Below are 20,700 nucleotides of genomic sequence, written 5' to 3'. Positions count from 1 at the left end.
TTCCCATTTAAAATCAAAACATTCAAGGTAGTGTTTGGCAGAGTGTTGGAGCCTGGGGTTCCTGCTGCTTCTGACAACAGTGCTGGTATCTTTTGCTAATGACCAAAGTGCAATATAATGAGTTGTCTTGGGCTTCTGCTTTATTCAGCGTGCAGTGTTTTAATAGACTGTTAGTAATTCTGAAAGGGATAAATGATGTTTATGCCCTCTTGTGGTATGATATTGAACAGAATGGATTTTCTAACTGACAAAATTAGGCCAGTGATGGAAAAGTCCCAGGTAAAAATCTGTAACAAATACTGTTTTGCACAGTAGAAAAACATCTATCCCTCCAGCAGCATCCTCATGACTCAGTGAAGGGAGGGAAGCCAATTTTACATGCATTTACAGCAGCAAGTAAATGACTAATGCCCACGATGACAGAGTTTGTGCCATCTTTCTGGAGTGAAGATAATTTAAAAGGTGCTTTTTTTTTGCTAGGAAGGTTAGAAAGTAATTGAAATACTGCTTTCTAAAAGCAGTTGTGTTGACACCTCTTTGTGTTAGTGGTTGCCAGCATGTTGTGATCCATAACTTCACATTCTTTATCTTCTTTGCTCACACATCTGATGGGTAAATAATCTGATTCCCTTGGGACAAAGCCTGTCCCAAAGATTAAAAACACTGCTTGATGATTTTCCATGGGGAAGTGAGGCCAGATTCCTGTGAAATTGGGGCTGTTACTTTGCCGTGTTCAAATACAATTTAGTCAACAACTTCCTAACCTGTGCTGGGAATTTAGATGTAGGGTTGGGAACACAGGGGCTCCCCGGACAGGTCAGTCTTACGGATTTTGTAGCAATCTTCTTACTGCGTTCTGATCTAAAACTTGCATACAGCAAAATGTATCCTCCAGACAGTGAAATTACCAGAATAAATTGGCCTAATGCTGTACAAAGTCAAGCAACTGATGTCAGACTGTGGTCAGTACTTAGCTGTGCTGAGGCAAGACCTAGGAAGCCCTGTTGTAGGAAATTCAAAGACACTTTCATGCCAAATAAAGTGCTAGCTGTGAGGAAGCATTATTTCCATTACATGTCATCTTTCTCCCTGCCCAGCCACCAAGTACTTAGGAGACTATTGCAAAGAGGAAGAGAATGATTTCCTTTCCACATCCATGATGAGTACAATGACAGTAGTGGGTTGACATGACAGTAGTGGGCTTAACTGGGCTAGGCTTTAGGAGAAGGTCTGTAACAGGATGGTAACTATTGGAATAGCCTCCTTGAGAAAACTGGAGGATCTCCATCTTCAAAGATCTTTCAGAAACAAGTGTGTGCTGGGAGTAAGGCGGCTATCATTTGTTGTATCATCATGAAAGAAGTTGGACTTGATGACTTAAAACAGGTCTACCAGGTCTGTTTTTAGGGTTCTGTATGATCATTTCCTTTTATTTGGTTTATTTATTAGTGTGATGGAGAACACATTTATCTGGTAATCTTAAATGCTGACTGTTTGCTCTTTACAGTTGATCTTACTGTCAAATCTGGCTGATACCAATGCAATTCTATGTCCATTACTTCACAAGCATCCTTTGCAACAGTAGTCTGACACCAATTACAGTGCTTAGGTTATCATGGACTTCAGCGAGCACCAGTTATGCCCCCACTGAGATGAGAATTGGCTCCAAAATGTTGGTGCTTACCAGTTTCCTTGGAAATAGAAAATTCAGTAGGAAAAGTGTCACAGCAGTTCATGTTAAAAAGAAATTCCTTCTGTCAGAAACCTTTCAGGAGTTTCAAGTTCAGTTAGGGATATCAAAAAGAAATAGTCTAGTTTAAAATCCCCACCCACATTCCGTCGTCTTTTCCTGCAACGTGATTAGTGCATGCATTGGCAAATTTTTCAGAAACAAGCCATAATTTGCCTAATAAATACCTCTCTGGTCAAGATGGAGCTGTTCTTTTTGAAGAATGGGTTGGCAACAACTCTGTGAAAAGAGCCCAGATGCGCTTATTTCTCAATGACATCATTTGGGCTAAAATTTCACTCAGAAAGTCTTCTTGGCTTAAGCACATTTGGGGTGGATAGCACATTTCAAAGTGGAGGCACCTGCCAGGTGAAGTTCTTGGACACTGCAGGAGAGCTGGCCAGGCTTGATCAACGTGTGCTCTGCCACATTTCACATTTGTTTTCCACTTTCGCTGATGGCACCACATCCCTGCCTGGCGTGGTTAATAAAGAGGAGAGAACGAATGTGTGGCCATAGCAAATTAAACAAATAAGCCATTAAAACAGGAGGGTGCGCTCCCTCTACTCACCAATGCCTACTTTGGTGCCTGCAATGTCTCCTAGCAAAATAACATGAGCATGAGGATAAAGGGCTTTCAGGGATGTACTGCAAATGTGGTCCAAGCACTGAGAGATGTCTGTGGCTCCTGCTGAGAGAAAACCTAATGTCATCAGCAGAGAAGCCAGTGAACCACTAATGGCTTTCCATTGTGTTTTTTGACAGGTATTGACAGAGGGTGGTTTCGGTCCCATCACAACAGAAATCCGGGAGGCTCCAGAGTTTTATTACGCCGAAGATTACCACCAGCAGTACCTCAGTAAGAACCCCGGTGGATACTGCGGCCTCGGGGGAACAGGGCTTTCCTGCCCTATAGGGATCAAGAAATAGCCTGTGCTTACTCCACCACCTCCACTTTGTTTTAGGGAGTTGGAAAAAAAGCCGACAACCCTGCCAGGTGTTACAGTACGCCCACAGCATCAGTGCATAAAGATCTGGGACCCTGTTGGGGTGGCTTTCCGTAATTTGAGCAATTCCCCAATCACCGAAATTAAAAGCCAAAGTGTAGGTAGAAATTGCACCTGTGGCAAATGCAGCTTCTTGCTCTTGATTCTCACAGGGAGTTTCCTTGCAATATTGTAATCTGGAGAGAAAAGAAACTTCTAAAAGTTTGGCTTGAAATGCTGTTAAGAGGATGAATTAGGAGGTAGTTGCACCTGCTAACTGCTTTGCATAGCTAATGCCTTCAGACATGTTTCTTTTCTTTGGGTTAATGATTTTGCTCATGTTATGAGACCTTTGACTTCTGGAGATGGGGTTGGGCTCATCTTAACTATCACCACTCTGTAATTTGGTGTCTTTGGGAATGATGAATTTATAGGATTAGTAATTCTCTTACAGTTCCACCTTCACAGCAACATGTAATATCACCCGTAGTGCCTATTTTCTGAAACAATTTTAGCAAGAAAAAGTAAAAACTGTAATGTGATACTTCTTTTTGACAATTCCAAAAACACAAAAAGAAATCAGTTTTGCTTCCTGTACTACAATAAATTACAAAAAAAAAGAAAAATTGTCTACTCTGTGTTCCATGATTCTAAGTATATATCTGGGTAGACCTAAAAAAAGTATCAAATATTATAGAAGGCTGCAGCCTTCTAATTAAACACCAGGGCTTTTAAATCTGTATTATCGTGCATGACAGTACAGAGGAGTAGAATTTGTCTTAGCCACACTGTAACATAATTATTTCTATGATTAGTTATTTGTACTTTAGTAGCTTGTGAAGCCCTCACCAAGGGCAGAACTCATTATGGCAGGTGCTGTGGCAATGTGATGTTGGGCAGTCTCTGCCCCAGTGCACGTGCAATCAAAACAGCAGGACAGAAAGAGGCAATTATTTTTTTTTTATGGGATTCTCAAAGTGGAAATTAAAAGCTACAGCAAATGGACGTAGGGGATGCAGGGTTTATCCTGTGTGGATATGGGATCCTATGGGTTATATATATGCTAAGGAGTATCCTAGGACAAACAATTTCAGCTGGAGAGATGGGGATGGCTTTGTCCCACCTAACCAACTTGCTGCTTGCATTACTTCCCGGAGCAGCCTCTCATATTTTCCTCTTTTGGACTCTGCCTTAATCACTGAGTTTGAAGAACATGTGTCCTTGGTGTGTCCTCTTGCAGATGTGCTTTCTGCAGGGAGAGCTGTAGGAGCCTACCTTGATGTGTCAATTCTGGGCAGCAGAACACATAAAGCCATTCCTGGTGGCCAGGTGGTGGGGACCCAGAGAACCAAACCCACAGCATTTCCTTTTGGAGGGCTCTCTGTGGCACTCCATATCTTGGTTTGATGTTTCCTGCTCACCAGCTCAGGTTCAGAAAGGCCCAAAACAGCTCCCTCAGCATCTGTAACTACCCAGCAGAGTGGATTGTGTTCCAAGCTCGGAGTGACTGAAAATGTGCATCAGGTAAGTCAGTTCTGGGGCTTGTAAATCCACTGCCAAAGTCCTGTCTGCTTTATCCAGAAACAGGCAGTAGGTTCCTGCCAGAGAAATTAGCTGCCCGTCTTCCATTACTCCTCAGCTGATGCTGAGTTCATTCCAGTCTCAACAGCCAGAGGAAACCTGTCCTTTTAGCAGTTTTATACCCGGGGCAAGATTAAGAGGAGTGCTTCTGACAGGGTTGTCGTGTTAGGCTCTTTCTGGAGATGACCCAATATGTGCCCACATCGCACTCGTGATTTCCAGTTGCTGCGGTAACTGATCACCTGTCCTTAACGTGTTGTGCCACTGAATTGTTCTAGTGCTCACTGTCAAGGAAACCAGGGCTTTTGCCTGATTTTCTAGGCAGGAGGTGACATAAAAGCAAAGAAGAGGGGAAAATAAAGTGTTATTTTCATCCTATGCATTATTATCCTCTACATAATTCAGACTTCAGTGGGATAACTCCTGAACTGCTTCAGTGTACAAGGCAAAATATTTCATATGCTGAATCATTCAGGTGCTCATAAAATGTTACTTGGTTCCTTTCTGTCCTTTCCTCTCCCTCCCTTCCTGCTCCACGCTATAGTTACTGTTTTGAAACAAGCTGGAAAGTCTTCGGAGAAAGCACCATTCTGTCCTTAATATAGCCAGGCTCAAGTCTGAACCTGGCTGAGTTTAAGTCCTGTCCTGATGGAAATAATGTGTCAGTTTAGAAATTGGCATAGATGGGTCCATTGATGCTAAAATTGGCCCACACCAACATATTATGCCACCCCAGAATTAATTGTAGAGTTACTGTAGGGTGCAGTTTTGCCTTTTTGTGGAGGTGCAGTCAGGGACCCCTTGCAGCTGCTGCTGAAGGTACAACGAGTATCAGGGATATAATCAGTAACGGTGAAATGATAATGAGTCAGTCTTGTGGATTAGTTTTTTAAGCTGGATTTGGTCTCATAAGCCACCCTCTCCCATAGGGAAGTGGCTGCCTCAGTGTCTTCCATACTATACTTCTGGTTTGGCACCGTTTGACATTTACCCTGCCACAGAGCTGCCCCCTCCTTCTGAGAACAGCCACAGTCTAAATGAAGAAAAGAAAATTAATTCTGAGTTTGATAGGCTTCAGCCCTTCTCAGAGTCAAAGATGAAAGCTGATGCGGGGTCAGCATCTAAGGTCTTCAGAGAGAAGAACATGGTTCAAGACCCAAAAAGGGCTACAGCACCTGACTCATGAAGTCCACTATTGCAATATCCTGTGGAAGTCACTCCAGGATACGGACAGGGATTTCACTGCTGCCCTATCCCTACCATAGCTAAAGCAAATCCCAAGCCTCTGGGAAACCACTGTGCTTTCCCCATCGCCTTCGGAAGGACAGCGTCCAACAGTGATGTCAACAGAAACAAACGGAATGTGTGATGTCACAGCCTGGTTGCCCCGGCAGGGAGGTGCGTTGCCTTTGGTGAGAACACAGAGTAGGGAAGGCGTCCTGTGGTGTCTGCAGGAGCACCATTGCTCTGAACGTTGTCGAAGAGTGTCGGTCCAGGACTGGGATTGAAATGCTGCACTTCACCCTCCTCTGTTTCGCTTTTCTGATTGGCAGCACCAATGCAGGTTTTCCTTCTGAACTTTTTACATTTAGAAATGACCAGCACAGTGGAACTGCTAGTAGCCCAACAGGAGATACAAGTATTGGTTAGTGGAATAGGCCTGGGCTTATTTCTTGTATCTGACAGCATAGAAGTATGGCTTTACTACAGCCTCGTGCTGAACTCTTCCACTTGTGCTCCCTGCTAGTCCCCAAACTGCCGGGCAGTGGTTGGCGGAGTGCAGGTTCGGGGGGGCTACAGTGATGCCAGGGGCTTTGGTAGAGATCAAGTAGCGTGGATGATTACAGAGCGGTGCCTTAGCTGATGCCCCCTCTAGTTCAGTAGCACAGGCAGTGGCACTGCTGTACGTGATCAATATGTCTCATTTTGTACCCAGAGTGTGGCCTCCGACCATCTCACAAGTCCTTTCGGGACAGTGGCAAGATGATCGCGGCAAGGAGATATGCCAAGGCTGGGGAGTTCCCATGGCATGTGAGCATCCAGAGCAAGGGGAAACATATCTGTGGAGGCACCATCATCAGCAGATCATGGATTTTAACTGTGGCCCATTGCTTTGGAGAAGAGGTGTAAGTACTCGCAGGAAGCAAGGACAGCCCAGGCACAATGGGTTGATAACATTCCTCCCAGGGGTCAAATGCGAGGTATATGTGAGTGACCGAGTGAGAGAGCCCTGCAAACAGGGGTTGTCTGCTCTGGGGAAAACAGGCCTGTTTTTGATCAGAGGTAGTGTTACAACAGACATGTGCAGAAATCTGCATAACAGAAGGGAAATATTTTGAACGGTGGTTTGAGCAGCTTGTATAAATGCCCATGACACTGGTGATGTCCCCAAGCTTTTCCTGTATGCCTACACATGTTGTGGTACCTTGTAAAAATAGATCTATTCTATTCCAGCTTATTCTAACCCCCAAATTGCCCTCGCTTTCATATAGCAAACACCCTTCCCTCACGGACAATCTGATTTTAAAGCAGAAGTTTCTGGAGAAATCAACCCCATACAATGGCCAGGGTCAGAGTCCAGCCCTCTGTGAGCCCCCTCCAAAATTTGGCAGGTCCGAGAGCTGAGGCTGCTTGGTGACAAACGACCTGCGCAGCTGGCTGGGGGCAGCGCAGTCTGGAGCGGCCACCCAGGGCACAGCAATCCAGAAGATGCTGCCCACTCCATCTGTTCGTTAGCGACTGGGCTATTTATAACTTGGTTGCATTCATGTTCTGCCTCTGCACCTCTCTGTCCTGAAAATCAGCTTTGCCCAGCAGTGAGGGTAGATTTCAACACTATTTATAGCTAACCTGCCTCTGCAATTTGCTGAGCACCACCCTACCCCACCTGGGGGAGGGGAGGAGGCACCTACCTTTATAACACAAAGCCTTCGTGTTTGCTTATGTCTGCACTGCTTCTGTTTTGTTTACAAGGCCACCAGACCTGACGGTCGCAGTGGGGGGAAATGACCTCAGCCTCCCGTTGGAAGAACATAAACTGGAGAGCCTGATCATCCACGAAGGATTTGACAATATGAGCACGGAAAATGATGTCGCTCTGATCCTGCTCAGCTCTCCCATCCAGTTCAGCAATGAGAAAATCCCAGTCTGCGTGCCCTTCATGTACGACATTGATATGTGGCAACACTGCTGGGTTTCTGGGTGGGGAATCCCAAGCAACTCCAAGACAACAGGTGAGCTACTGTCAGGAGATGCATTTGCTAACCGAGGCTGGGTTTTATGCATTTCAAGTACACGTTCTCTCCCGGGAGGGGTTACCCACACTAGCTTCCACTCCCTACCTCCCTGGTAAGCACATCCAGGCCCTCGCAGCCTCTGCACAGCCACCAGTTCTCTGTTCAGTGCAAGAAACATCCACCTACTGACCCCAGAGCGAAGTCCAGGCTACTCTGAGCATGTGTGTTCCAGCCAATAATTCGGAGCCACCTTTGCTCTGAAGGAATTCAACCTTACTTTGGATGCCATTCTTGGCATCTAGAGTAAGACAAGCTCCACCCTGGTGGGCAAGTTAGTCTGGTCTACAGTGTTCTGGAATAAGGGAAATGAAGGTCTAGGGTTGTCTTTGGCTTCCTGCCTCCATGAATCAGACTGATTCAATGGTACTGGCCACCCTTCTTCTTCACTCATTTAGAACAGCAGATTGCTATCGCTAATTGCTCTTGTCTAAGCCCTAATGAAAGGAGCTCCGGCGCTGATTGTGACCCAAAATATCTATCCTGAACAAATGTCACTAAATGGCTAATGAGCGATTTCAGTATTGGAAAGAATTGATCAGGACGGAGTGGGGAGGGTGGTGCCTTGAGGCTTGAACAGTCCTTCCTAGGATGTCACGAGCGAATGTCCCATTTAAGCCTTGCCATTCTGCTCCAGAGGGTTACCGCCTCATCTCTGAAACTCTGCATGTTCTTTCTTAGGCTTCGTTGGCCTCGCTTAACAGTCCTGTTTAACTCTCCTGTTTCACCAAGGAAACGTGCTCCTAGAGACAGAAAAGCAGGGGGGTGCTGCAGAGCCACTCCGCAGCTTGGCAGGATTTCTTTTCAGCTTGTATCTTTGCAAAATGCATGGCGTGGCAACGGAGGTTGGGCTCCTGCTGCCGTGTGGGCTCAGCTGACATCACTTCTGCTACCCAAATTGCACCCAGCATGATGTCAGCATGCTCGGCCCTGGCATACCCCTCTTCTGCCTGGGAGAGGTTTCAGAAGAAAAGCAGCAGAAGCTGTGTTTGGTGAGAGGGATGTGTGACATGGGCCATAGCAAGAAGTGTGAGGCATTGTTCCTTGGTGGGGGAAAATGGATTATTGCTCATCTCTACCATCTAGGTAGGCATCTCTCAAGAGGCACCTCAGGTAGCACCAGCCTGACTCCTCTTCAGCTGCAGCCAGTTAGACCTTGGCAAGTGGAGCCATCTCCGTGGAGGTGCCTGTGGCAAAGCGTTTGAATCTGTGGACACTTCCATGGAGCAGCTCCACCCTCACTGGAAAAGGGACCTGACAACTTTTCTGTCTTTTAGATCTTTGAGTCCCTAAACCAAAGGTGCTGGGAAGATTTAGCTCAGTGAACTGTGGAAGGAGTTTCTGAAAATCTGTAGGGCTCCTCCCCATCAGCAACATCCTCCAAAAGCCAGTTTTATCCTTCAGGTTCACTTCAAAGAGAAACGTGGGTTAAATGAGTGGCTTTTCCAAGTAGCCCTGTATATTTTCAGTCTTTTTTTCGCTTGCTTGGTGTCCGCTGCGATTTCTGTTTTCCCATCTCAAGGGAAAAATAAAGCAGTGATTTCCATAGTGCACTGCCACCCTGAAAGCCACTTTCTGAAAGACACAGCTGGTCCCCTGAGTGAGGCAGGGCCTCACAGCCCCGCAGGAGGGCATGGGGACAGCAAGGTCATCTGTTCTGGGGAAAGCTCAGTGGACTTTCCACTGCAGGGCTCGCTCTCATGGGACCCCATGAAGTGTCCCTCAAACTGAATTCCCCAGAAACAGGAATGAGAAACCCAGGGTGTGCAATGCAGCTCATCTCAGGAGCAGCGGGATAAGCCATCCCTTTGGGGTCTTACAGCTGGAGCATATCCCAGAGGTCATCTACAAAAATCAGTCATTATTTTAAATCCTGTTTAGCAAGCCTCCACTCCCCAGGGTTTCAGCTTTGCCTATTAACACCTCCCCCCTTTCTACCTACCTACCCATCTCTTAGTCTGGCATAAAGTCAAGAGCACAAAGTTACCTTTGCTAAACATCTGGAGAGCCCCTGTAAGCCCCCATGACCCAGGACCACACAGTTGTGCCCTGAGACCCCCTTGCCCTGAGGTGCTTTACAGACCCAGCTGAGCGCAGTCCCAAAGCTAGCCTCCAGCTGCAGTTTCACCCCTACACAAGCCTGCACTGCTCTGCAGGTTTTGTTAATCGTTCTCTTCTCACTTGCAGCTGCGGAGGCACCATCCCCCATTCTGCAGAAAGCACGGATGAAGCTCGTCAGCAGGGAGCGGTGCTTGGAGCGGATCCCACCGCTAATGGAGAACGTGCTGTGTGCTGAGCTGGAGAAAGGAGAAAGAGGTCCCTGCCAGGTAAAGCCAACAGGCTCCTGGATGGCCACGCTGTCTATAGGAGCACAGTGACACTGGGGGAGAAGCGCCTCTGCTTTGGGAATGAACATGGATACCTCCCACAGAGCAGATGGGCCTCTCCTCATGCTCCCCCCACCCCCCAATTCCCTCCCTGCAGCGAGGACGGGAGCTCTGTGAGGGAAACGGTGAGCTGCAGGGAGGGCAAGGGAGAAGGCTGGATCCCAGCAAGTCCCCGGGCGTGAGAGACAGTCTGGGATGGCTCCTGAGCACAGCATTTTGGACTGTTACCGCACAGAAATGTAAAAACCAGTGTGAGCTATGGCCAGCCTGTGCACTGGTGGGAGTGATGGGAGGAGGGGACTCCAGCCGCTGCAGAGAGGCCTCAGCAGCATGGCCTGTGTCCTCCTCCTGCCTCATGTCCCCTCAGCCCTGGGCCAGGCAGCGCTGCTCTATCACATGGTTAGGTACTGAAAGGAGACAGGAACATTTGTCCAGGAGGGTCAAAGCAAAAAAACTGGGAAGGAAATTTAATCCAGGAGTGTTTCATTTTAATATTAGAAACCTTTCTCATGTGGCATCTTCCTCTGATCCAAATGTCCTTTGCCAACATGGCAGGCCTGGGGGTGCCAGAACCAGCCACGTGTTACTGCAATGAGTTAGCGTTAATAGGATGGTGGGCTTTTCAAGGTAATTGATAAAGAGTTTGAGCAGTGTTTGTTATCAGGGACTGCTAAGGGGAGAGAGCTGTCACAAACACCCAAAGACATGTAGATGTGGCGCTTAGGGACATGGTTTAGCGGTGGCCTTGGCAGTGCTGGGTGAATGGTTGGACTGGGTGAACTTCAGGGTCTTTTCCCACCTAAATGATTCTCTGATTCTATGAAATGTGGGAAAACCTCACTCGGAACTTGCGTCCTCAGAACATACTCACCCGCAAGATCGCTGTCCTGGTGTCAAACAAAGCCTAAAAGGCAAACCCCACCTTTTCTTTCATAGCACCCAACCTCCATCCTCTCCTCTGAGAGCCTGGTAAGAGCTGCAGCCTCTGCTTCAGGACTGAGGTCTCCATCCTCCACTGGGCAAGGGTTTTCTTAGTCCTGTGCATGTGTTTGCAGAGGGACAGGTGAGCAGACATGTGTACGCACAGCTTCATCCTGTAGGAATCTTTCACTGAGGGAACTAAACCAGCACCCAGGATGGAGAGGAATCCCCTGCCCTTTAGCCAAAGACAGCGGGTACAGGGGCCGTGGGCTGCAAAGCCAGTGCAAGCTGGGCCGTAGCTAGGCAGTGGAGGGCAAGTTTGCTTTGCAAAATCATTTTTTGATTAGCCGGAGAGCATCTGTGTCTGAAACCATTCATCTAGTGACTTTCACCTCCATTAAATTAAATCAAAATTTTTAAAAAGAAAACTGCCACAGGATAACATTACCGTGATTAAAGAACACACTTTCCAGCCCAGCCTTAAGTTCTGTGGCTGAATTATGCTGGTGAAACAGCAAGAGCACTTGTATGCAGCAAAATGAATCTCCCATATTCAGAAAGCTGATGAGGGTGGTATTTTGATCTACAATAATGTTAGAGTCATCTGAGAAACGAACTAGAAATGCGAGCTTTCCAGGCAGTGGAAGTACACAACGATTGCCTGTGTGATAATTCTCATAACCCAGCAAGTGCCCACTTTTAGTGCAAGCTTGACCAGGCAGGAACGTCTTGCAACCTGAAATAAGGAGAGCAGGACAAAACCATACCCTGGGCTAGAAGCAGAGCTCTTCAGGGGAAAAACAGGAGGCAGGCCTTTTCATCGGAACTTGCTAATTTGCTAGAGGGGATACATTTTGCTGATAGAAGGTTTTCTGAGAAGTGCTGCTTACAGCCAGGTAGGGCACATTTTGCCTGGCTAGGCTGGTTCAGGAATCTGGTGCCTTGCCTGTAGTAGGCTGCCTGGTAATGAACTGGGAGGCCAGGGCTGAACCTGTTGCTTGCTCTGCAGCAGGGACCGCGGGACACCCAACTCACCTGCCCTGGGCAGGTAGCGAGGCACACTGTGGGCAGTGCCATCTACTGAGCTACGCTTGTCTAGAAAGATGATGGTGTTTGTGTCAAATGAGAATAAGGCCAGACTTCAAAATACCTAAATCCTTTACAAAGGCAGTGCTGTCAAGGAGGTAGAGCAGCCCTGGGCATGGTTTTGGTCTGTGCCAACCAGAGAAGCTCCAGCATTTGCATGGGTCAGGAGCCACCCACAGTAATCCCTTGGGATCCTGGCACCCCAATTTAGAGGCCAGGGAGGAGTGGCAATACAGGCAAGGCAGAGACCCCTGGTCAGGGAACAAGCTCTGGAGATGCTGAGCTTGATGTTGTAGGTGTGCTCAGAGGAAACCTGGAAGCCATGATGTTAACCTTACCTGAGCTTTGCTGAGAATCAGGATACATTTGTTTATGTCCAGAGCCAGGCTAGTACGGGCAAGTTGCATCTAGACTCAAGTAAGTCCTTACGTGAGTAAGTCCTCATGATCCTCATCTTGGTCCAAAGGATTACCATCCTAAGTGTTAGCACTGTGTGCCATTTGTGTGCTAGATTTCCCCCATTGCAGCAAGCTGTTTTATATAAGTAACTAAAGCCACCCAGATATCTTCACCAAGGCATCATCTAGAAGGTTTATCCTAACAACCACTGCCTTAATACCCCCATGTGGCAACAGCATGTCAATAGGAAGGCTCAGACGTTTCACCAGCTGTCATCGTACTGGTACCAGACAACACTGATTTGTGGATCACTGACCATATCCCTATAATAACTCAAGGAGATTGAATAGCAGAGCTCCCAAGTATTTGTGCTTTTTAAAAAATCCATTCACTTAAAAAGAAAAATCTATTGTATACCAATTCCCTAGCAGTTCTTCAGGCAAATATATAGATTGACTGTGAATTAACACTAACAAGATCTGTAATTGACTTACAGTTCTATTTAGTCATAAACATTAGCGTTAATGGATGTTCATGGCCTACAAGTGCTAAAGAACAGACACTAGAAATGGCCTGCATATTATTTTTTTGTGTGCTACATTTCTTCCATGACCCCATGAACCACAATTGATGTCTAATTCCTTGCTTTCTTAAGCATCTTTTGTTAGGCTCTGATGCAATGGTAACTTGAACAATAATTAGAGTATAAGGAACTCACAAAGCAAATGCGTCCTTCAGTGTCTTACCAATTCAGACAAAATTCAGTAAATGGCCCAATTATATTTCAGAGCGTTTCTGCCAAGGAGGTCTGTGGGGGTAGCTCTGCGGTGTGGTGATTAGGACGGTGTGTTCAGCTGGGAGTCACAGTTCACGTACAGTTCAGGGCAGCAGCAGATGAAGGGGGGCCCAGTCCCTGGCCTGACTTTCAGGGGAAGGAATCATTGAGTGGCCACAAACAAGCAGTGTGATGGTTCCAGCTCAGCTTCACCATGCCCTGCACTGTCCCCTGGTGTAGGGCTGATCGGAGTCATGGACTGAAGGTACCTACACCCTTCCACTGATCGTAGCAGGAGATGATCTTGGCCATCTCTAATAAACATCTGAAATGTTGCTAGGGTGCATCTAGGGCTTTAGATTTCTTTAGTTCCGTGAAAAAGGCAGGGAATGACCTCTTTCCTTCACCTGCAGTATGTCCTGCCCATATACACTGTCAGCAATTTGGAAACGGCAGATGCCCTCTACAGCACCTGGGGTGCTCAGGGCTCTCACCCCACAGAGCTAAGGCAATAGCAGTATTTGTTGTACAACCCTGCGTGGGATTCATCTGACCAGATACAAATGTGTTGCCAATAACCATCTGCATCTAGGAAATCAGCTTTCCATCAATAGGGAGAAAAAAAGCACTTCTGACTTGTGAGTCATTGAGACCGTTTTAACCATCTCTTTTAAAATAGGATAAATCCCTGTATGAGTGCTTCTTGCTCCTCATCAACATGGACATGGAACAAGTCCAAGGTGTTTAGCTCACAGGGAGACACACGGCTCTGAGGCAGGACAGTTGCCTACATGCAAGTCTCCAGCCCATCCAAGTCTCCAGTGCCATTTTAGATATCCCAGGATAGCCCCCTGACGTGCCGCTGCCCCCACCTTGGACCATGCCTGGTGCCAGTAATGTAACCGCAAGGGGAGCCTGACACTTGCAGTGGCAGCAGCAGGGAGAGGTGACCAGTCTGGAGCTGAACTCACCCCTCACACCCCGACTTGGTCCATGCATAAGAGTGCTAAACCAGTGCAGAAGAAGAAGCTCTTGCATCCTTTTACAAGCTCTTGCATCCTTTTCCTGGTGCTAACATGGCTCCAGAGTTGCAAAGCAAGACTTGTGAAATCACATTTTTTAAAGAAAAAGTCTGCCAATGAAAATTGGATCCATATAGGTAAATCATCACATGTGCAAGGGCAAGGCCACAAAACAGGGAAGCGTGGTCAGTCACTCAGGCTGTTCAAAATAGCTGAACAGAGGTGGGTGGGTGATGGTCTGATGGCAGTCTGTAGGGAGGTATGAGTTCTGAGCTTATGGACCCTTCTGCCTCTTGAAAGATTTCCTGGGGGCCAGGAGTCAAAGTTAACCGTGTTTCAGTTTAACGTTATTACTAATTATACAGAATTACTTTATGAGCGTACCTTACCTTAATAAAGAAGAGAGTGATCCACTCTCCATCCTGGTGGTGGATTCTCCATCACTGAACTATTGTGAATGTGATGAGATGGGTTTTTTCCCCAGAGGGACAGATTGCTTTAAGTAGGAAGGTGTCCTGGGAAGCCCCAGCACAGAGCGGTGGAAAGGTGGTTCTGCATTTGCAGTCTCTTAAATTTGCTTCTGAAGGGTGCTTTGATGTGCAGCTCCTAAGAATCAGAACACTTTTCCTGTGTCCCATGGTTTTATGGGGCTTTCATCATTTTATGATTTGGGCAGATAAGTGAACACATCCAGACTGTGGTGGCTTAATTCTTTAATCTGTCCCAAGCATTCCTTCCTACTGCAAGGACCTGGGATGCTGATGATGTCGCATGTCTCTCCAGCGTTATTCCTCTGGGTTGTAGCTTTTGGCCCCTCAAACTGGAGCCGTTTGCTGTGCAGCGAGGGGATCCAGCGTTAGTTTGTGTGTCTGGTGTGGGAAGCGGTGGGGAGCAAAACATCTCCAGATCCAGCTGAACACAAAAACCTACTGTGTGCTTGCCCTCAGAGCTGGGGGGCTGGGTATGATGACTCAGAGGAGCCACTTTTCATTCAATTACAGTGAGTCAACACAGCTTGAAGGGGAAGTCATGACTCACAGGCAGATTTAAATTCTTTGAAGGAGTCGACAAGCATGTGGCAGAGGGTGATCCAGCCGATATAACGTGCTGAGATTCCCAAAACTCTTTTAATGAGATTTCTCACCAAAGGCTCGTGGAGATACTGAGCTGTCATGAAGTAGAAGGGCTTTGGTTTGAAAGGGAGGCAATGGGGAGGAAGGACTTGACCAGAGAAAGGGCTTACAAGGGGAGTCGTGTTGGCACTCTGGCAAGGAATTGTGATCTTCAAGGAGGGCAAATGCTGAGACGACAGAGTTGGCTGATGCCACAGCATTCTTCAGAGTGGTCAGAATTAAACCCAGCTGTGCAGAGGTGCAGCAGGATCTCATTATTCTGAGTGACTGGAGGTTAAAACAGCAAATGCAGTTCACTGTTGATAAAGGAAAAGTAGTGAATATCGGGAGAAGCAACTCCACCTGTATGCATGCAGTAATAGGCTCTAAATTAGCTATTACCATGTAAGAAGATCTTGGAGTAACTGTGGATAGTCCTTCAAAAACATCAGTACGAGGCTCTGTGGAGGTCAAAAAGGCAACGAGAGCATTATGAATTATTATGAAAGGAACAGGTAGCGGAACAAATGTGTGTTATGCCAGGGCACTAATTTTGGGAGCCTGTGTCTTACGTGTTGTGTGCGATTCTCCTCCAGCCCATCTGAGAAAGGAGTAGTAATTTTACAAGAGTGCATTAGGAAGGATGAACAGGGACAGGGAATGGTTTCTGGTGGAAAGGGGAATAACAAAGTGGGACTCTGAGGCTTGTAAAAGAGAGGTCTGATGCGGATATGACACAGATTTCTAGAGTCATGAGCAGCAAGCAGAGGGAAGACAGCTCTTAAGAACTGTCCTCTTGTCACTACTGTTCAAAACACATGAAGGAGGGAGCATCAGATGGTCATATCAGGCAGGAGATTTAAAACAAAGAGAAGGAAGTGTTTTTTCATCCAACAGATAATTAAACTAGGGAAGTCGCTGACCAGGATGTTGTGGGTATTTATCCTAAGGGATAAATGGATTCAAAAAGCAATTAGATAACTTCCTGGATGAAGATCTCTCTAAGGCTATTAACCACTGTGATGTAAATACAACTCTGTAAATACTTGTCCTGTTTCTCATTCTCCTTCCCTGAGCACCTGCTACAGCTGACTGTCAGAGACAGGAGTCTGGGCCTCATGGGTCTTTGGCCAGACTCATTGTACAGCCTGTGCCACCACAGCTACTAATGGACCCTGCTGACATCACTGCGGGTGGAGCTGGGCAGCCTTGTCCTCCCATTTTCCAGCAAGGGGACGGAGGGACAGGGTACATGAAGGCTCTCACCTGAGATCTCAAAGGGATACCATGAAAGGAGTCTGGCTGCCCTGTGTTACCTGGCTAATTTTTGATACCTGCACACAAAAAAACAGCCATCACCCTCCTTCCTTCTACGTCTCTCTAAAGGTAGCTTCTTCACGGTGGAATAACCAAAGAAATCATCTGTTTGCAAAACCATTTACTTCTTGCAGCCAGGGCAGCCCTAATGGCAAGTGGTGTTATTCACATGCTGATTCTCTCCAATTTACACAGAGCTTACCAACACTAAAATGAAACCAGCAATGACTTGCAAGGATTGTGTATCCACCTAATGAGTACCAGGTGGGTTGTTCTCCCTCTCCCAGAGCTTCTCCCACCTAAGAAGATTTCTGTGGCTGAACATGTTTGTTCTGATCAATTACCATGTTGCAGACACAAATATAAATATGAAAGGAAGAAGATTACACTCTTGATCCAAAGCCCACTAAAGTCAGCAGAAAGGCTCCTGGTGTTCACAAAAAGGTTTTGGCTGCAGTGAAAAGGATACAACTTTTGATCAGCTTCAGTGAACAAAGTGCCTTGTTAGTCTGTGACAGATTTTATACAAGCTGGAACTATTTGCCAGTGAATATATCATCGCTCTCACCTCTCCTAACGGAAGGATTAACATGCAGTTGTGGAAGGCATGAATTCAGCAACAGCTCTGATTTGACGTGGTTGCTTTTCACTCATCTTCTAGTTGACAAGAAACACACAACAGAAGCAAAGATGCTATTTTTAGGTCTTTTTCTGTCCAGAAACTTGGCACTGGGACTGAAGAGCAGGAGCAGGTATCTGGTGTGTGTTGCTGACCAGAAGTATTTCACCACCAGGATACAGGAGGCTGAAAGCTGAAAGCAGCATTTAATAAGTTCTTCGATCCTCAGAGTCATTAACCTGAGCATTCATTGCATTAGTGCTACTGGAAACATAGCAGAGCTGAGATAATTGTACCAGCACTCAAAACTCACTCCCCTACACCCTCTCCTACACAAGGATGGAAACGCTCAGGCCAGCGTCTCTGAGACCTTAAGGTGGATACAGGGAGGTTCAGAAGTGTCCAAGAACTGAGTTTATTTTCTCTCTCTTTAGCCCTATAAAAACCAGGCTACTGATTCGTCTGGGCTACTGCTATGATTAAGTGAGTGGGATTATCACATCAAGAGGATGGTTTAGCCCACTTTGTGATAAAATTGTTGAGTTAAATAGCTGAAGTTAGGACAAATGGCAGGTTAGAAGTTGCACCCATGAAGCAGACATGTGGAAAGGGATCTGAAGCGGGATTTGGGTCTCAGGGCTTGCGGATTAGAAAAAATGGATTTGCAGCTGCTGCCTGGGTTTCCACAGCCTTGCCTAACTCTCTGCCCAGGTTTTAAATCGCTTTCCACAGCTGACAGTCTTCCAAGCCCTGCAGACAGCTCTCCCTTTCCATGCCAGCCAGGCAGAGAACAAAATGAACATGGTCAAAAAGAGGCAAACAGGGAAAAGTGGATCTCATGTGAAAGGAAAAATGTGTTATGTATAGTTTGAATAGGGATTCCTGGCTCTGCCATTGCCTCGTGCAAATTGCATCCCTTCTCTGCTGTGGTTTGCTGGGCTATGAGATACGAGATGGGCTATGAGATACGAGAAGACTTTTCCCCCCCAAGGACAGTCACAAGGTATCAGGAATTAACTAGTAGTTAAGTGCCCTGGGAGAAAGATCATTTGCAAGTGTCAACAGCCTCCACAAGGGACAGTGAAAGGTCTCCGCCTCCGTGGTGTGCAGGGGCTCTACCAGTGCTAAAAACCTCCCGCACTGGGAAAAGCTGGCACAGCGCATCCCCACACATTGCTGATGACGGGTTGTCAGCCGCGGCTGCGTCACTGGCTTGCAAACGGTGCCCGCTCCCCCAACTTCATTTATTATCTTTGTGTAGGAGGCTTGAAGCGCCTGCCTTTTGCTAGCAGGAGAATACGTTTGGCCTGTTCCTTCCCTGAGGGAATTAGCCGTAAAATTCTCAGTAATTTAATTGTGCATGCAGCCTAGAAGATGTTCATTCATTCAAACAGGATGCCATCGCCAAGGACACTGAGAACACATGGATCCAAGGTCACTGCAAGGTCACTTGTGCAATTCACGCAAATGCTTGGCTGAAGCAGGGTGGGGAAATGTCTTCAGATCATGAGTCTGAAGAGGGTCCAGCATCACTGCCTGAGATGCAGACATATAGCTACAATAACACCATTTTGGTCCAAACAGTATTGAATTTACGGTCGGACTCTATGAAAGGTCTTTTCCAACCTAAATGATTCTGTGAGTCTATGAAGCAATATTTCCTCTGTATTTGTCTTAATTTTCCCCTGCTGTATGTGTGTTGAACCAAAAAAAAAATTGGAGAGGGTAAAAAGAAAAAAAAAGATAAATATGTTAATGACCTGCCCCCTCCATCTAGTGAAATGAGTAGGTATTCAGCCATAAACTTTAGTGGGTGCTGATGGGTTGCACAGGGGACTACAGCCGCTTCCTTACTCATTAATTAATGTGTTAGCTCAGGGTAGCTGCTGGCGGAAGGGGGTTTGTCCATTAATGACAAAGACATTTCTCAAAGTAGTGTGCAAAGAGGGAAAGACAACACTTCCCAGGAAATCTGGCTGTCTCAGGAAATGGGTTTGTATCGAATTCTCTTGCCACATGTACTGGAGACAGAGTAGAAAAAGGATTCAACCCCCCCATGGAAGGAAAGTTACTCAGAGCAGGGGCTGCACAGCACTTACGTTGTATGTAGTTGCCAGAAGAGTGCTGTACCTGGCTGGGTGGATTTTGTGCTGGTTTCTCTTCTCCCTTGGGCTGTGTTTGGAGATGGCATGCAGAGTTCCTATGGACAGCCAGATGTGCTCTTGGTGTTCAAGCTACAGCAGCCAGCAGGAGGACGTTCCTCTTTGCAGGGTGGCTGCAACGTGCATTTGAAGGCCTGCACACTGAGTGAATGGTGGTTGCCCTTGCAGTAGCAGTCAAGTTTTCAGTAAAATTACCGTGGTTGCAAGAAGGGTTTGTCAGAATTAGTATTTGTCTCTTGTCCAATTTCTGGATGCTAGCCCCTGAAATTAACAGTGGCAGGTATCCAGCACCTACATGCACCAGTTCTGCAGAGAAGTCAAAGACTGAATGAGCAGTCACAGCAAATGTCCCTTTTCACTCCTGGATGTTGTCTCTGGGTGACAGGGTTCAGGTAGCCTTCTGGGGCCATGGGAGCATGTGGAAAAGGCTGAGAAGGACAGGGCACTGCACTGAGCCAGAGCTTGTGATTGATCTCCTCCTCTTACCTTCTCTGTCTATTTATTCTGCAGGGACCTCAGGGTCGAGCTGTGACATTTTGAGTCCAAAATTTCCTTGTTCCCCCAGATACTTGGGTTAGAGTTTTATTTTCCCAATCAGCCTGTGAGGTGCAGCTGCTGTGAGAGCCCTGAGGTTTGATCCTGCTATAAGATGCTTCTTATGCCATAGATGGACAGCGGGGGACCTCTGGTTTGCAGCTACTGGACCACCATGAAGTGGTTTCAGGTTGGCATCGTCAGCTGGGGAGAAGATTGCGCAGAAAAGCCAAACCCTCAGATCTTAGTGTCAGTTTACAACTACCATGACTGGATCGAAAAGGAGACAGCCATAAGAAGGAAACCTTTCTTCGCTGAAGACATGGATAACCATACAAATGCCAGGGTGATTCCTTCCAGGGCTGGGACACAGCTGGCATTCCTTGAGTATTGTCTCCTTGTATTTGTCTCTTTAGGAGCAATTAGATTATTGTAGAGAAGATTTTTCAAAACATAATAAAAGTCAGAACTACTGTCTCATTCTTTCACTGCTGATCCATATAGTTGTGTCTCAGGTCAGCCTGCTCCATCTCACCCATATGGACACAGACACCAAAAGGAGATGCCACAGTGAGACAGGGGAGTGGGGCAGAGACTGGGGAAATGAAATGAAAGCGCCGGGACTCAGACAAGAGAGACCATAATCCTCTGGAAAACATGGATTTTTCCACAGTGGTGGGTCACATCAGGCCCAGTTATTTGCTAAGCTCAGATGCAAAGTCCAGATGGGGTGTCTGAAGGAGCTGTTCCCTTGGAAAGCTGAATCCCAAGAAAGGT

At 46.7% G+C, this 20,700-nt stretch overlaps 2 protein-coding genes across 3 annotated transcripts in view; both read left to right on the top strand.

Annotated features, from left to right (window-relative positions):
- MSRA (methionine sulfoxide reductase A) overlaps positions 1 to 3,341 on the top strand; it is a 293,463-nt gene extending 290,122 nt beyond the window's left edge. For both annotated transcript variants that reach the window (XM_055714952.1, XM_055714951.1), the window contains one exon: positions 2,495 to 3,341. In XM_055714952.1, the coding sequence (XP_055570927.1) occupies positions 2,495 to 2,659 (165 nt within the window). In that variant the 3' untranslated portion in view covers positions 2,660 to 3,341. The remainder of the gene's footprint in view (positions 1 to 2,494) is intronic.
- Positions 3,342 to 3,433: 92 nt separating this feature from the next.
- On the top strand, positions 3,434 to 20,403 carry LOC102046500 (serine protease 55). Its single transcript, XM_055714950.1, has 6 exons — positions 3,434 to 4,239; positions 5,226 to 5,860; positions 6,233 to 6,422; positions 7,270 to 7,529; positions 9,777 to 9,916; positions 20,057 to 20,403. Exons 2-6 carry the CDS (start codon positions 5,806 to 5,808, stop codon positions 20,357 to 20,359), a joined length of 948 nt encoding a protein of 315 aa, XP_055570925.1. The 5' UTR covers positions 3,434 to 4,239; positions 5,226 to 5,805; the 3' UTR covers positions 20,360 to 20,403.
- The last annotated feature ends 297 nt before the right edge of the window (positions 20,404 to 20,700 follow it).

The sequence above is a fragment of the Falco cherrug genome, chromosome 6 (assembly GCF_023634085.1).
Source record: "Falco cherrug isolate bFalChe1 chromosome 6, bFalChe1.pri, whole genome shotgun sequence".
Taxonomy (NCBI): domain Eukaryota; kingdom Metazoa; phylum Chordata; class Aves; order Falconiformes; family Falconidae; genus Falco; species Falco cherrug.
This window is presented reverse-complemented; position numbering and strand designations above follow the sequence as displayed.